This window comes from Actinia tenebrosa, unplaced genomic scaffold (genome assembly GCF_029948245.1).
Source record: "Actinia tenebrosa isolate PJP-AT-01 unplaced genomic scaffold, QUT_ActTen_1.0 PGA_scaffold8__29_contigs__length_14323225, whole genome shotgun sequence".
Lineage (NCBI taxonomy): Eukaryota > Metazoa > Cnidaria > Anthozoa > Actiniaria > Actiniidae > Actinia > Actinia tenebrosa.
The window spans coordinates 13,175,419-13,189,141 of record NW_028292585.1 but is presented as its reverse complement, the minus strand read 5'-3'; the positions used below and the strand labels follow the sequence as shown (position 1 = coordinate 13,189,141).

At 36.8% G+C, this 13,723-nt stretch overlaps 3 protein-coding genes and 1 non-coding gene across 4 annotated transcripts; 3 read left to right on the top strand and 1 right to left on the bottom strand.

Moving 5' to 3' along the window:
* Nucleotides 1-2,056: 2,056 nt before the first annotated feature.
* On the top strand, nt 2,057-4,283 carry LOC116299345 (uncharacterized). The gene is made up of 4 exons (XM_089040879.1): nt 2,057-2,246; nt 2,416-2,476; nt 2,862-2,965; nt 3,247-4,283. Exons 1-4 carry the CDS (start codon nt 2,073-2,075, stop codon nt 3,391-3,393), a joined length of 486 nt encoding a protein of 161 aa, XP_088897005.1. The 5' UTR covers nt 2,057-2,072; the 3' UTR covers nt 3,394-4,283.
* Trnam-cau (transfer RNA methionine (anticodon CAU)) lies at nt 3,040-3,111 on the top strand. Its single transcript has one exon. It is a non-coding gene; the product is annotated as a tRNA-Met (tRNA).
* A 226-nt stretch (nt 4,284-4,509) lies between the features above and the next one.
* Nucleotides 4,510-7,235, bottom strand: LOC116299344 (E2F-associated phosphoprotein). The gene is made up of 5 exons (XM_031707988.2): nt 6,881-7,235; nt 6,641-6,777; nt 5,869-6,147; nt 5,097-5,217; nt 4,510-4,872 (listed from the first exon to the last, which is right to left on the bottom strand). The coding sequence occupies exons 1-5, from the start codon at nt 6,979-6,981 to the stop codon at nt 4,584-4,586; spliced, it is 927 nt and encodes a 308-aa protein (XP_031563848.2). The 5' UTR covers nt 6,982-7,235; the 3' UTR covers nt 4,510-4,583.
* An 8-nt stretch (nt 7,236-7,243) lies between these two features.
* LOC116299346 (uncharacterized) lies at nt 7,244-13,704 on the top strand. Its single transcript, XM_089040878.1, has 5 exons — nt 7,244-7,636; nt 8,921-9,531; nt 10,459-11,214; nt 11,986-12,184; nt 12,418-13,704. The coding sequence occupies exons 1-5, from the start codon at nt 7,246-7,248 to the stop codon at nt 12,987-12,989; spliced, it is 2,529 nt and encodes an 842-aa protein (XP_088897004.1). The 5' UTR covers nt 7,244-7,245; the 3' UTR covers nt 12,990-13,704.
* Nucleotides 13,705-13,723: the final 19 nt, after the last annotated feature.

Genomic DNA, 13,723 nt, shown 5'->3' with positions numbered 1-13,723 from the left:
CTTCATTACTTCTGGCCTACGTTTTAGCAGTTAAAAAGCTTTTAAGGAATATACGAAAAGTTTATAGCATAATTATCTTTATTTTAAAAAGGGTATGAAAATGACAATGCAGGTGCTTATCAAAGAATTAAATCAACTATAGATTCCCTTTATTACTTCTAACTTGCTGTTCGTATACGTCATTGTCACAGCACTTATCTATTCATCAATATACAAACGGACATGGAAAGAGAGAATAACAGAAACATTATTCGTTTATAACGGACCCTGGATACTAGCTTCCCATAATACAACTTTACTTGTGCTTCGTTTTGAATCTTTGAGAGTGTGTCATTATTAAACTAAGTCTAAGATTGCATTGACCATTGCAAAAATATTATTTATTTTTAACCAACCCCGGTGGCTTCCCATAATACACAACTTTACTTGCCAGTCTCCTCTTAACGACCGAGGAACTTATGTTTCGTTTTGAATATTTGGGAGTGTGTCATTAAATTATTGAGTCTAAGATTGCATCGACTATAAGCTTCTTATTATATTTTTATAATATTTATTATATCATACGTGCAAAGAAACCGTTATTTTCTTCATATTTATAACAGCTGGATCGAAATGCTTTTATTAATCATCCTTTAAGTTCGTAATATAAGTACCCGTCATCTATTTTTTTACTTAACTGCTTGTTTTGACGAGTCTCCTCGGCAGTGCTTGTAAGGAGGTCATTAGTTTACAATGCTGCTCCACTCTAATCACCCTTATACTATACGAAACAGTCATGATGGCTTGACAGTTGCTATAAACGTTATGTTTGCTAAATTTATCACGATCAAGAGAAACATTTATCACTTAGGGAGAGAATTGTCTATAAAGAGGATCCTGAAGGGGTAAAATATGAGCTGCGATTCGCCTTTTTTGAGCTGGGAAAATCGGGATTTTATGCACTGGAAATGGGATTCACAAAGAAACAAAAAACAAACAAACAAACAAACAAACAAAAAAATGGGAATGAATTTGAGCAAAACATAGGCTGGGACTATGAGATTTGGTCAAAATGGAGTGTGGGAAATGGGATTAGGACTCCTTCGGGTCACCTAGACTATACCCTGCGAGCAGAGGTTTTTTTTCTGACCCTCCGTGGAGCTGGTCCACGGAGGGTCAGAAAAAAAGCCTCTGCTAGCAGGGTACCTAGACTAAAGATATATATTAACGTCGAGACTAAATCCGCATTTTGTCTGGTGATGGGCAGAGGATAAAAGATGGCGGCGGGACGTGCCAAGTTGTTCCAAATTTCCAAAAGGATCGATGGACCTAGTCCACTTGGGCGTAATGTTTTCCAATTTCAGACCACGTGTCATTTTCTCGAGAATAAGGTTCTTTGTTTGAGTTATGTCAATATTCATGTGTCTTTTCATGTGCAACCGTTAAACAAAGCAATGATACTCTAGGGAATGACAGGTGGTCTGAAATGGGAAAACAGTGTATTAGGTTTATTACGTCTTGCAGATGATAAAATACCTGGAAAAGAAGTAACCGACTTTGCTAAGTTGTTTCCAAAACTCGATCATCCCGTGTTACGGTCACACTACTTTATCAATCGGTCACGCAATCCATCGTTTAAAGACGTGGTAGTAAATGACCAATCAATGTGAAAATTAATATTAGGTAGCTTATGATTTAAGTGAAAGTGAAAACCTTATACATTTTAATTACATTTTATCCGAATACGCGTTCGTTTAACATTTGGTTCTGTACTTAATCATTTCAAAATTGCTAAACTCTAACTTACAATGGCTCGAAAAAAAGAAAGACGAGAAGAGTTCCACATTGAATGAGTCTCTGGGTTAGAAATTCCATCCATCTTTCCATACAATATTCCTTCCATCCTTCCATCCACCAATTCAATGCCATACAATTGTCACAAAAATTAAAATTAGACAAAGATTAGAGTCAACCAAAGATACATTTTTCAAAACGCAAGCATTAAGAAACTTTATCAACCAGATCAGATTAAATATGAAGCATAATAAATGTAGTAGCTAAGGGAGGGGTGGTATAGTCATGTGACATACAAGATGGCGGCCCCTAGTCTTGTTTTGGTGATTGTTGCAGTCAGTTGTTGCATTGGAGTCCAGGTTAAAGACAAAGCACCTCACGCTCCTTTCTCAGACCTCCATGAAAACCTTTCTACTGAATCAGGTCATAGACTATTTAGTCTAGAAGAGCTTTCTTCTTACAATGGGCAAAATGTAAGCTATTTTAAAATAAATCAGAGATTCATTAAACCCGCTCAAATTCCTTCACAAAATTTTCACAGCATAACTAGTAATTACAAGTCTTAGCTGATGAAGGCTATATTACTCTGCACAAATGGGATCAATATCCATTTGCAATATTTTTTGCGGTATTTTTTTCAGTCCAGAACTTCCAATCTACGTCGCTGTCAAAGGAGTAGTGTTTGATGTGACACAGGGCAAAGGTACGGCAAATATTTCTTTCTACACTTTTAAGTTATTGTCGCTTTTTTAACTGTAATTTACTTGGCACTTAGAATATCAGAGAAACGGCTTGAATAATATAAGTTCAGCGTATTTGTATATATACGCAACTTCTAATTATTTTAATTTGGAATGTCTAACATTCCTTCTTGTGGAACCCATTCAGCTGTTCGATTTTCTAGCGGAAACCTAAAGCATCATATTTTCAATAGCCAACTTTAAAATAAATTTATGATATTTAGATCTTATTTAGCGAGTGAAATATTCTAGCTATGATTATTTTGAACATTTTTACCAAAAATACTATATTCTAGACTAAAGAGATCTATTGAAATTTTACTTTTCATGTTTTTTTATTTCCTGTAGATTACTACGGTGTGGGAAAACCCTATAATGTATTCACAGGAAAAGATGCTTCTCGAGCTATAGCAAAGTGGTCTATGGATCCTAAAGACATGATACCAGAGCTTGTAAGTAGAAGGAAAATATGCTAATTATGCAACTACATTATATATCATTTATTTCCGAAGGAATAACATCGAAGAGCAGAGTGGCGCAGTGGAAGCGTGCTGGGCCCATAACCCAGAGGTCCGAGGATCGAAACCTCGCTCTGCTAGATTTTTTTTTCTACTTTTCTATAAATGTTTTCTTTTTTGCACCGACTTTTTTTACATCTTCTATCCAATTTTTAACTTACCTTAGGCTTTCTTAATCTCGGTATTATTAAAAAATATTTATTTCCCCCCGTCAGGATGTATTGACTAAGGAAGAATTTGACAGACTCGAAGATAATTTCGAGAACGTTTACATGAAGAAATATCCGGCTGTTGGGTACGTACGGGGCTACGAACCACGACCAGAGGAAGATAATCTTATATGGAGTAGACAAGAATTGTAATACCCGCGAAAAGTAAGAAAAATCCGAACGAATTAGTCATCCAACACGTCTGCATACACTGATTCGAAAAGAAAAAAAAGAGAATATTCCATTGCTTTGGAAAAATAGCAGTGGCCAAAATTTTTTTGGTTTTTTTTTTCAGCTTGCTTTTATGTTTAAAAAGAAAACGATAAGTTTTTGCTAAGCCCTTGTTTTTTGGTTTTTTTTTGTTTTTGCCGAAACTGTTTTTATTGGTTGGGCTGGCTGTGGTATAGAAATTAAGGAAGCTCAAAACTTTATCAAGCGTTTTTTTTTTTTCGTATGACTGTGAAAACCTAGTGGCACGAACATGATCTTGACTCGGCAAGGTATATGTCTGACCAATTACATCTTGCTAGATTATACTCTCCATCAAATCAAATATTCAAAACACGGCACGAACACAGTGCGGACAGTTATGACACTGCCAGACCAATCACATTGCATTAAAAAAATGCCAATCAAAATTCTAGAGAACTTCATGGTCATGGCAAGGCATGCATATAGCATTGAGCTTTTCACGGTCATACCAAAACTGGAGGTAGATTTAAGGACAACCATTCTAAGCCATGTCTTTTTGGGAAAATGAATGGATAGTATTTCAAAAATTATTATATAATATTAGAAACTAATTATAAATACTAAGATAGCTAGTTAGTTTATTTACAATCAATTGATATGCCTTTTTTAAATTTAAAGGCTGTTGGAGCCAAAGGCATTAAGTGATAGGAGATAGGTCATTCCAAGTTCCGAAAATCGGCAGAAATGACTGGTGTGCCTTATTATTATTTTTGTAAAGAACACCGACTAAAGGTTATTATTGAGATATTTTGTGTTGTTTGTAGTCAATAAATCCATTTAAAACACCACAATTATTCATGTTCATGTCCATAATTATTAATGACCAATCGCCAATCTCCTTTGGCTCTAACAGCCTCTTTTTTAATATGTTTTATAGATATTTATTGAGGTGTTTTGCATTTCTGCTTTTTAATTACTAATTAGTACCTTTCCTAATTGATGAGACCTCCTTCCCCCTCTCTTGGGAATTCCAATCCTTGAAAGCTGCCCCTTTTTAATATCAAAAAGCTAAAGCAATCACAAACTTAACTGTTTATATAAATGATACAAAACAATATATACATGATGGGTGTAAATAATATTATACATTTCTATGCATGGCTCGTCAGGACATTAAAGAAATGATAGACTTCATCTTTATCAAAGACAGCTACTTCTGTTCCACATTCACTGCATTTGACTGGATTAAATGTTTCACAGTTCATGTTTTCTGATGTGCTTTGTCCTTCCATATTTTCTGGGACTAGTTTCCCCTTCTGTTTTCCCTTTCTTTTCCCAATATTTTTGTGTCTTTGATCTTGGTATTTCAGTACTTCATCTCTTACTACTTCACAGTTCATGACAAACATGGCTCTGTATTGGTTGTTGTAGATTTCATGCCTTTAGAACATGATAAAGAGTAAGACATTAAAAATCAAATATTTATGATTTATGATGATGACAATGGTTATAAGGTTGATGCAGGTGATGATAATAATGATGATAATAATGATGATGGTAGTAATGATCATGATGATGCAGACTGATGATATTTACTGAATGTTAGTGATGATAATGATCATCATAATAATGCTGGTTTGTGATGATGATGAAAGGTAACTGACCTTTGACAGTCAATACTCAGAGTACTCATACATGCAGGACAAGATAAAATAGCATCGCTTGTTGGAACTTTCTGGACCTTAGATTTGGGCTTGCTTGTTGCGCTAGCTGTGTTGTCCTTTGCTATATAAACATCAACGAAAAATACACAATCATTAATTTTTCCTAAGTCCAGGAAAGCCAATAAGTCAGGACATCATGGACGTCACAGGTTCAAGGCCGAGCTGGATTAACAATTGAAGTCTAAAAATATCTAGTAACTAGAAGTGACCGCTTTATTCATAACAAGTTTATTAATATATACATTTGATGATGATGATGATGATGATGATAATGGGATTAACAGTGGATTCCACAGAGTGGCTCTTCTTCCACTAGATTCCAATTGGAATTTAGAAGTCGATCTTTGCAGAGAGAGGAAAGCTATAGAACCCGGAAAAACCTCAAAGCACAGGAGAGAACTAACAAACAACTCTCCTCACATACAACACCAAGCCCAGCAGGACTCGAACCCTGGGTCACATTGGTGAGAGGCGAGCGCTCTCACTGCTGCACCACCCTTGCTTCCCATATAATAATGTAAAGAATGATATGAAATAAATTATCTGCAAATGATTAGTGAGACCTTGATATGGCTCAAAATGGCAGTCCTGTCTCATTAAGAGACATCAAACATAAAAGTTTATCAGAAATGATTTTCAAATCTCACCTTTTCTTAATTATTAATTTTGCTTTACTTAGCAGTCATGTAGGATATCCACATAATATGCATACCTTTATTCATATGTTGTTGTCTCTGTTTGGTCACCCATTTCTCATCTTCATCATCCATATCAGGATCATAGAATAACTCATCATTTGTCAAAACTTCCCGCCGTTGTTTAGACTTCGAAGGCATGCCCCCGACTGTATCGTTATCTTCTGAACCGGAGCTGAAGTAATCCTCATCATACAGTTCGACTTTCTTTGATGCAGTGGCATCATCATTTGATTGTTTATCATTTGAGCCGGTTTTTGCTGACACTGATGCTGAAGTAGTTGACTTAACTGATTCTGAATAATAAGCAAGACAGATGATGAAAGAAAACAAAGTAAGGGAAGGAAGAAAGAAAGAAAAAAGATAAAATTCTATTTAGATAGGCTAGCTGATATTTATGTTTTGAAATGTCTTAAAGTATCTATACTAGCATTTTCAATTTAGTGACCACCTCTCCAAGTTCACCAACTCTACATGTTTGCATAACTATCAGAATTTTATATAAGTCTTTCAAAGTTCTCTCCGTCCCATTCCTAGCCTCTAAACGGTTTGTATATAAGCCTATATGTACGAAAATACTTATATCTACAACAATACGGAACATAAAGTATTTCATTTACAGTCTGCTATCACATGTGACTGCTAGCTGCACGACAGAGTCATCCTTTTACATAGTAGGTATTATTAAAGTGCCTATCACCCTTCTGACAATATTCTTAGTATTGATTCTACATGGGGTAAGATGTTGAATAACACTAAAAAAATATATAGCTTAAGTTCAAAGTTTACCTTGATTGGCCTTTAGGTGTAAAGATTCGTCGAGATCTCTCTGCATTTCCTTCTCAAAGTCATCTTCACTGTCTGTACCTATACATTCTTCTACTTCCTCCATTAAACGATTCGAGATTTCCAGTTCGTCGTCTGAACTAAACAAATAAATGAGAGAAGGAGAAAAAGAAAAGAAAAAAAGAAAAAGTTCAGGGAGCAGTTCTGAGCTAGTTAGGATTGTATTTGTTTGCTGTTTTATACCTTTTGTAACCCATCTCATCGTCAGAGTCACTCTCTTTACCGATATCATAAGGATCGTCTCCTTGAACTTTTATTTTTTTGCGAAAACTCATAATTTTCATCAATTTTCAGTTCTGTGGAATGATTTTTGAGAATAAACTGTTCTCGTTCCCAGTCGCCAACTGGACTTTAAGGCCGACGTGTTACCACAGGTATCCCATTAAAGAACGCTTGGAATATTATCAAGGCAAACTTTATTATTAGCCAAAGATGAAGTTGTTGTATAAGCGTAAGGTATAAAATGCAATTACTCAAGCTTATATACTAACCTTTAGTTTTAATTTTGGAGAAATCGTTATTTTTTTAGAAGAATGTTTAAAACGAGCATGTTTGGGATTCCTGTGGTTTCTTCCCTCCAAGAGAAGATGGCGGCCAACAACACGTGTATCAGCTGGGAAAACTTTTGTCAAATTCATCAGCAACAACTCCAATCTATTGGCCTCCCAGAGGATCTTTGGAAAAGGCTTTACGATAAACTATCATCTCGAGTCATTCACGATGCGAGGTCGAGGTTTGATCGGCGTAAAAATGAAGAAATAGGTAAATGGACTTTACATTCCAGGGAAGCATTGAAACAACATGGTGATGTCTTCCTTGTAGATCACGCCTGGACTAGCGATGGCAGCAGTAAAGCCAAAGAAATGTTACTCAAGAAACTTGAATTGAGAACAAGAATGGAGGATTTGTTGAGTTTGAACGAAAACATCAGTAACCAAGGTTTGTCATAATTTGATTATTTGAACGTATTGTGTAATTCAATCGTCTCAGACCTATTTCAGTGGGGCGTTGGATTTAGTGCTATTTCAATTATGACCAGGTATTCCTGGAGTTTTTAGCTTGATACATGCTTTAAAAGAGGTATTTTACTTATTGGTTTTAAAGCGCATAAGGGCATGCTACTTTAGGACGTACCATATGTAGACACCATTACATGCAGTTGGACGGAAGTCTCCTGGGAACTGAAGCCAATATCCTTGTTTAATACACATTCAGGCCCCGTCCACACTATGCTGGATAAATTTGAATCCGACTTTTTATTTATTCGGTTAGGCCTACCGTCCACACTAGTCCAGGTGAATCCGGAACAATTCTTCAGCGAAAACGAATTTTTTTGAATATGGTCTCCAGAGTGGAACAATAATTTTGAAAATGCAGGCTAGCCGTATTAGTGTGGACAGAGAACATTTCGTATCTGAAATTTTTCGAATACGATGACGTCATGATTGTCATGGGAACATGGCGGGAAGGCTAAAAATTTCACTGCTGGCTCAATTTCAGCTTTGATGCACATGCTCAGATGTTCAATGAAGTGTTTTGCCACCTCAGATCGGACTAGTGTGGACGCGAAACATTTTATCCGTTTTCATGTGTGGATGGGAAATGTTTTTTTTGGTTTCAGTGTGAAAGTTTCGGATTCAAATTTATCCGGCTTAGTGTGGAGGGGGCCTTAGAAGAAATCAATAAACACGATTGAACTCCATTCATGTTATTATTATTTTTTCAAAATAGTAAATCAAAAAGGAATTGACTGACAATTGAAACAGGGACTCCTTTACTTGATTTCCTTTTACTGCAGTTTTTGATATTCTGAGAACCTGCCAGTAGTGAGTTGCATGCTGGAAATTTTATTTTGATGCCGTCAATCAAAAATAATCAGTTAGTACCTGTTATATTCTTGAGTGGAAGCAATAAAAACCAATTTCAAAACAAGCCTTTGAAATGTCTGAATTCAACAAATATTAAAAAACCCAAGAGGACCAGTTGTAATTTATAGGTTAGTGGGCTATGTGGATTCCCCCTCCCCTCCCCCCTGAAAACATCATATTTGTTTGTGCCCCCCCCCAAAGAAAAGTGGAATAGAATACATATAAATCAAAGAAACATCATATTTGGTGAGCACATATATCATGAAGACATAACCAAAAGTACACACTATATGCACTTACTAACAGTACACTTACCACTACTGTCTTAATGCCTTCTGTTGCTTGTTTTACACAGTGGAGGGAGAGTTTTTGGAACAAGAAACAGTTGTTCAAGAACTTAGTGGAGTAGATGAAGAAAGGGCTAAAGAATGTGTGGAGAAATCCAACAATGACCTCATACATGCCCTACTTCATGCTGAAGGTGGTGATCAAGACAAAGGTCCAGAAATAAATGTTGATGTACCAGAAAAGAAGGAGAAGGTTCTTGATTATGAAGATTTCAAGTATGGCTTTACTGCATCATTAGATGAGGAAAGCAAGAAAAACGTGTCTGAGGAATTTATCCAAAAAATGTACAAGAAATACCTCAAGGATAATGAAGAGTCTAAAACTAATGAAATAGTTTATGGCAGAGGAACGACTGCAAAGTACAGCTGGAATGAAACAGATGAAGATGATGGGACTATTACGGTCTTGATTTCAGTGTCCTCGACTACCAAAAAGTCTTCCATATTGAATAAATTAACCCCAAGTAGATGGACATTGGGTGTTAAGGGACAGGAACCTATTATTGATGGTGAGTTCTACAGTAGAGTGATCCCTGATGAGAGTTTCTGGATGTTTGATGGTCAAGGTGTTATTCAGATGACCTTGCAGAAGGCAGACCCTGATGACAGATTATGGCCTGTAAGTATAATATTATTGAATGCTACAGCGCAATGTGCAAAAGTATGACCACATTTAATGTATTTGCATACTTACCAGCTTCGCATTGAAAGATGCCAGTTTAATGTTATATAAAGTTTCTATGCTTGCCCAAAATCAAGATGGCTGGACGAATTCCCCCAAACCCCTCTTGATCCGAGCCTGTAACATGATGTTTAATTCTTACAGAACTTACTTTATAGTAACACATTCATATATTTTTATGTTGTACAGTACATATATCTATGCTTAATACATATATATTTTGGAAACATTTAATAAGTGAAATCGAAACTTAATTTGTGGAAGCAATAAACAAATGAAATCAAAATTTAATTTGCTTCTCAGGTGTGTACTCTAGGGAGGACTTCAATTCACTCCCCAGGGCGGGAGGGCCAGTAGGAATGTTTTTATTGGGGAGGGGGGAGTCAAAAAAAGAATCAGGCTCGAAGGGGGAACGCACAAATACGAATACAATGTGGTCATATACTTTTGCGTTTTGTGCTGTAACATTGAATCATGTAATGCAAAAAATAAGGGTGTAAGTGTTACTGTAATGACACAGTATGAAAAAAGGATTGGGGTAAAGCTACTTTATTCTCAATGTATCTGTGGCTTTCATCTGGGAAATGGTTGACTTCAATCCATCCATCCTTCCTTCCTTTCACTCAGCTACCTAACCACCCATCCATCCATTCATTTATCTGTGTGTCCATCCATCTATAATATCCATTCATCCTTCTACCCATCCCTTTATCCATTTGTCTATTCACCCAACCATCCTTCTATTCATCTACTCATCCATCTATTTGCCCATTCATATTTCATCCACCCACCCATTCATCAATCCAAGTTAATAAAACAGTCTTAGCACACACAAATCTAACACGTTTTCTGCCTTTCTTCTAGGTTCTGATTAAAGGAGAGAAGCAGCTTTCCTCACAACAAATCTTTGATGAAGCCAAAGAAAAGGAGCAGCTGGAAAAAGAGGAGATTAATAGCATTCTTGATGGCATGTGGTACTTAAATCAAACATATCAGGCAGTACTAGTCAAAGGAGGGCCCCAGGAACATGTCTGGTACATTATGGATGAGTATGGCTCAGCCCTTATGCACAGTAGTACCCCAAACATGAAGTGCTCTCCATTCGCTTATGCCGTTAATGGGGTAATTTATTCTCTGATGTGGCCAATTACAGATATAGATAAAGAAGGACTTTGTACAAGGAATTTCTGTCCTTCCCTTAGTGCAATTGAAACACCACTTCACTTGGAAGCAAGGCAATTAGCATGTGCTCCTGAACTGCCTGCAGAGTACCCTAGCTCATTTCTCCAAGATTACGCCACTGCAGTCTCTACAGTGAAATATACACCCCATAACGTGAAAGCAGTATCCATGGCATCTGATTGCAAGGCAGACAAAAGTGCAACTGAAATGAAATTATCGTTGAAGTTCTTTGTCGAGGAAAGTTGTAAGGATGTCAGGTCTGTGTTGGGGATTCTTGGCTGTAGTTTTGTGGATAAGCCTGAAGATGCAGACGCTCTGTGGCTCAAGAATCATGCTGTCAGTGTTGCATCATCTCAAAGGGTCAATACTTTGAGTGGAGATGAGTTTCTGGTCAGAAGGGATGTTCTTTCTCGAATGACTCATAAAAAGTGTGGTGAGGTATGGTGAACCTATCATTCAATTGCGTTATTTTATGCACTCATTTGCACAATCATTGTTGGATTTAATAAAATAGAGCATAGAATTATTTGAAGCTGATGCCAATATGGTCCATAGGAAGTACGTTAATTAGATGTATCTAGTGATACAACTCGTAGAATATTCATAAATTGTTACACCGACAGAAAGTGTGGAGGCTTTTAACACGTTTCAGATCAACTGTGTATCTTCAATGAATACATTGGAGGATAATTATGTCATTTCCCAGTATACCTTTTGGTTCCAGCTCCTATGTTCTGTTTTGAACTGGACAATGATTTTGCATTTGAGTGCTTATAGATTCCGAGGGACATTGCATCTTGCTAGCAGCAGTACCCTTACCTCTTGGTTTCCAGTGCAATTTCTGGACTGCATTGATATCTTACTTTAGTTGAAGGTTATTTTCTGTGTTCTCCAGTTTTGCTCTCTCAAGTCATGGTGATTTTTATGGAGGGAAGGAAGAACAATGAAAAAATGGATGGGTGGGGGGGACTATTGGTGACAAGGAATAGAAGAACACACACAATGATATTTATGGATTCTCCAGTTTTCTTCACATGCTAAATTCCAATTCCAAAGGTTTTTCATTATTATTTTCATTATATGAAATTAAGGGTTTTTCATGATTGACAGATGGGGTTAAACTATTGAACCACAGTGACCCATCTGATAGGCAAACCTTTTCCAGTTACTAATACATCCTTACATTCTGTGTGTTAATTATTTTTTCAGGTGCCATGGTTTCCAGTGTCCTTTAACCTTCGTTCCCAATTGCCTGCCTTCTGTGTGGAACACTACCAGAAAGGCGTATCAGCAATGTGGATGTTACGATGTGCCAACCCAAGTGGATCTTACTTCAAGCCAATCATTAGCAGTGACTTAAGAAGAATTATCAGACTGGGCGAGGCAGTACCACTGATCGCATCACAATGTAAGGCATGAATAAGTATATTGTACTGAACTAGTTAATGAAGGCCTTATCGTTGCTCTGATTGAGAGTCATTGTTCTGGCTGCTGTTATTGTTGCTGATGCTGTTGTTACTGCTGTTGCTGCTGTTGTTGCTGCTCCTTCTGTCGCTTTTTTCTCCTTCTACCCCGCTTCTTCAACTGTCCCTGTTTCATACTAATCTTAGTGTTTGACAAATCAATCATTTCATTTCCTAGTCTATATCTCCGTGGCTCTGTCGCACAAGAAGCACTTCTGTCTCCAGTACAGTGTAATCGTGCCATCATTAAAACCTCTCAGTCTTCTCATCCACAATACTCCACGCATCAGAACAACAGCCAAGAATTTTGACCCTATGGATGACCTAGACGAATACGACTCGAGCGCGCTGATTACCACAAGCGACACCGCTCCACAAAATGCTGAAACCATGGAAGAATTCCTCAAAGACTTCGAGAAAAACTATCTATCACGAAAACAGTACACTTGGGAAGATGTGAAGAAAAACGTTTATCATAATATTTACGAGCTGTTTCTAGCGGTTTCAAGTAGTCTCTCACGACCAGGTAACGTTAGCAGCGAAAATCAAAGTCCAGGGAACTTGTGTGCTGTGTATGGCGTTGACGTTTTGATTCTTGAAGATTTTTCTGCTGTTGTTATTGGCGTGGATTCGGTACCGTCGTTCCCCAACAACGAAGTGGCTAAAGAAGTGCTGTATGTGGCTTATTCCGATCAGGAAGTGTCTGCTACGTTTGGAAATCGTTTTACAAAAGTAACTTGTGAAGAATAGGGACTGGATGAATCAAACTTAACAGAAATACTGAATCAGTATTGACTTACAGAAGCCGAAAATATTTAGTCTGAATTCTATTCATAGTTAGCAATAGCTTCTAGTTTTTTGGTTTAAACTTGCAGTTTACTGCTGACTATGACTTCAAATATGATGAATTCTCTACTTTCACATCCCCATAATGTCTTGCGTCTTTGGGGGGTAACCAATCAAAAAATTGTCCCAAATTGAAAAGCTTTTAAATTGAATTTATACTATACCTGCTTTTATCTGTACAATACTGATTATCAGTTTATTCCAAGTTATTTTTGCGTGTACAGATCATCAAGAGTTTTGGTCTTACAGAAAATGTATTGACTTACGAAAAAATGTTTAAAATTTACCTTAAACGTCTCCAAGCTTCTATTTTCTTCTGTTTTTTACTTCTTCATTTTATCTTTGGATACCAAACAAGGTATTTTCAACATTGTCTGATCAGCCTTCAGCAAAATAAGTGGGTTTTTACCCTCTGGTTACCCCCCAAAGACGCAAAGTATTATGGGGAAGTGAAAGTAGAGAATATTAGTTTATTTCGATGCTTGGAAAGAATTTGATAGGAAGACGTGCAAGTTTTATACAAAGCTGTTGTATCAAGAGTGATTTAACGTCTGCCAATATTTGAAAGTGGGATTATTTTTACTGTTTATTAATCATTGTCATTAATTTTCGTATCAAATGCTCTGTGATGTGATTTT

Excerpts from the sequence above, each read along its gene's own strand:
- LOC116299345 (XM_089040879.1), top strand. The coding sequence starts at position 2,073 with ATGGCGGCCCCTAGTCTTGTTTTGGTGATTGTTGCAGTCAGTTGTTGC. Across the intron at positions 2,247-2,415 it reads CTTCTTACAATGGGCAAAAT|CCAGAACTTCCAATCTACGT; the intron begins GTAAGCTATTTT and ends ATTTTTTTCAGT. Across the intron at positions 2,477-2,861 it reads TGATGTGACACAGGGCAAAG|ATTACTACGGTGTGGGAAAA; the intron begins GTACGGCAAATA and ends TATTTCCTGTAG.
- LOC116299344 (XM_031707988.2), bottom strand. The coding sequence starts at position 6,981 with ATGAAAATTATGAGTTTTCGCAAAAAAATAAAAGTTCAAGGAGACGAT. Across the intron at positions 5,218-5,868 it reads ACAACAACATATGAATAAAG|CAAAGGACAACACAGCTAGC; the intron begins GTATGCATATTA and ends ATGTTTATATAG. Across the intron at positions 4,873-5,096 it reads CTGAGTATTGACTGTCAAAG|GCATGAAATCTACAACAACC; the intron begins GTCAGTTACCTT and ends CATGTTCTAAAG.
- LOC116299346 (XM_089040878.1), top strand. The coding sequence starts at position 7,246 with ATGTTTGGGATTCCTGTGGTTTCTTCCCTCCAAGAGAAGATGGCGGCC. Across the intron at positions 7,637-8,920 it reads CGAAAACATCAGTAACCAAG|TGGAGGGAGAGTTTTTGGAA; the intron begins GTTTGTCATAAT and ends TGTTTTACACAG. Across the intron at positions 12,185-12,417 it reads ACCACTGATCGCATCACAAT|TCTATATCTCCGTGGCTCTG; the intron begins GTAAGGCATGAA and ends TTCATTTCCTAG.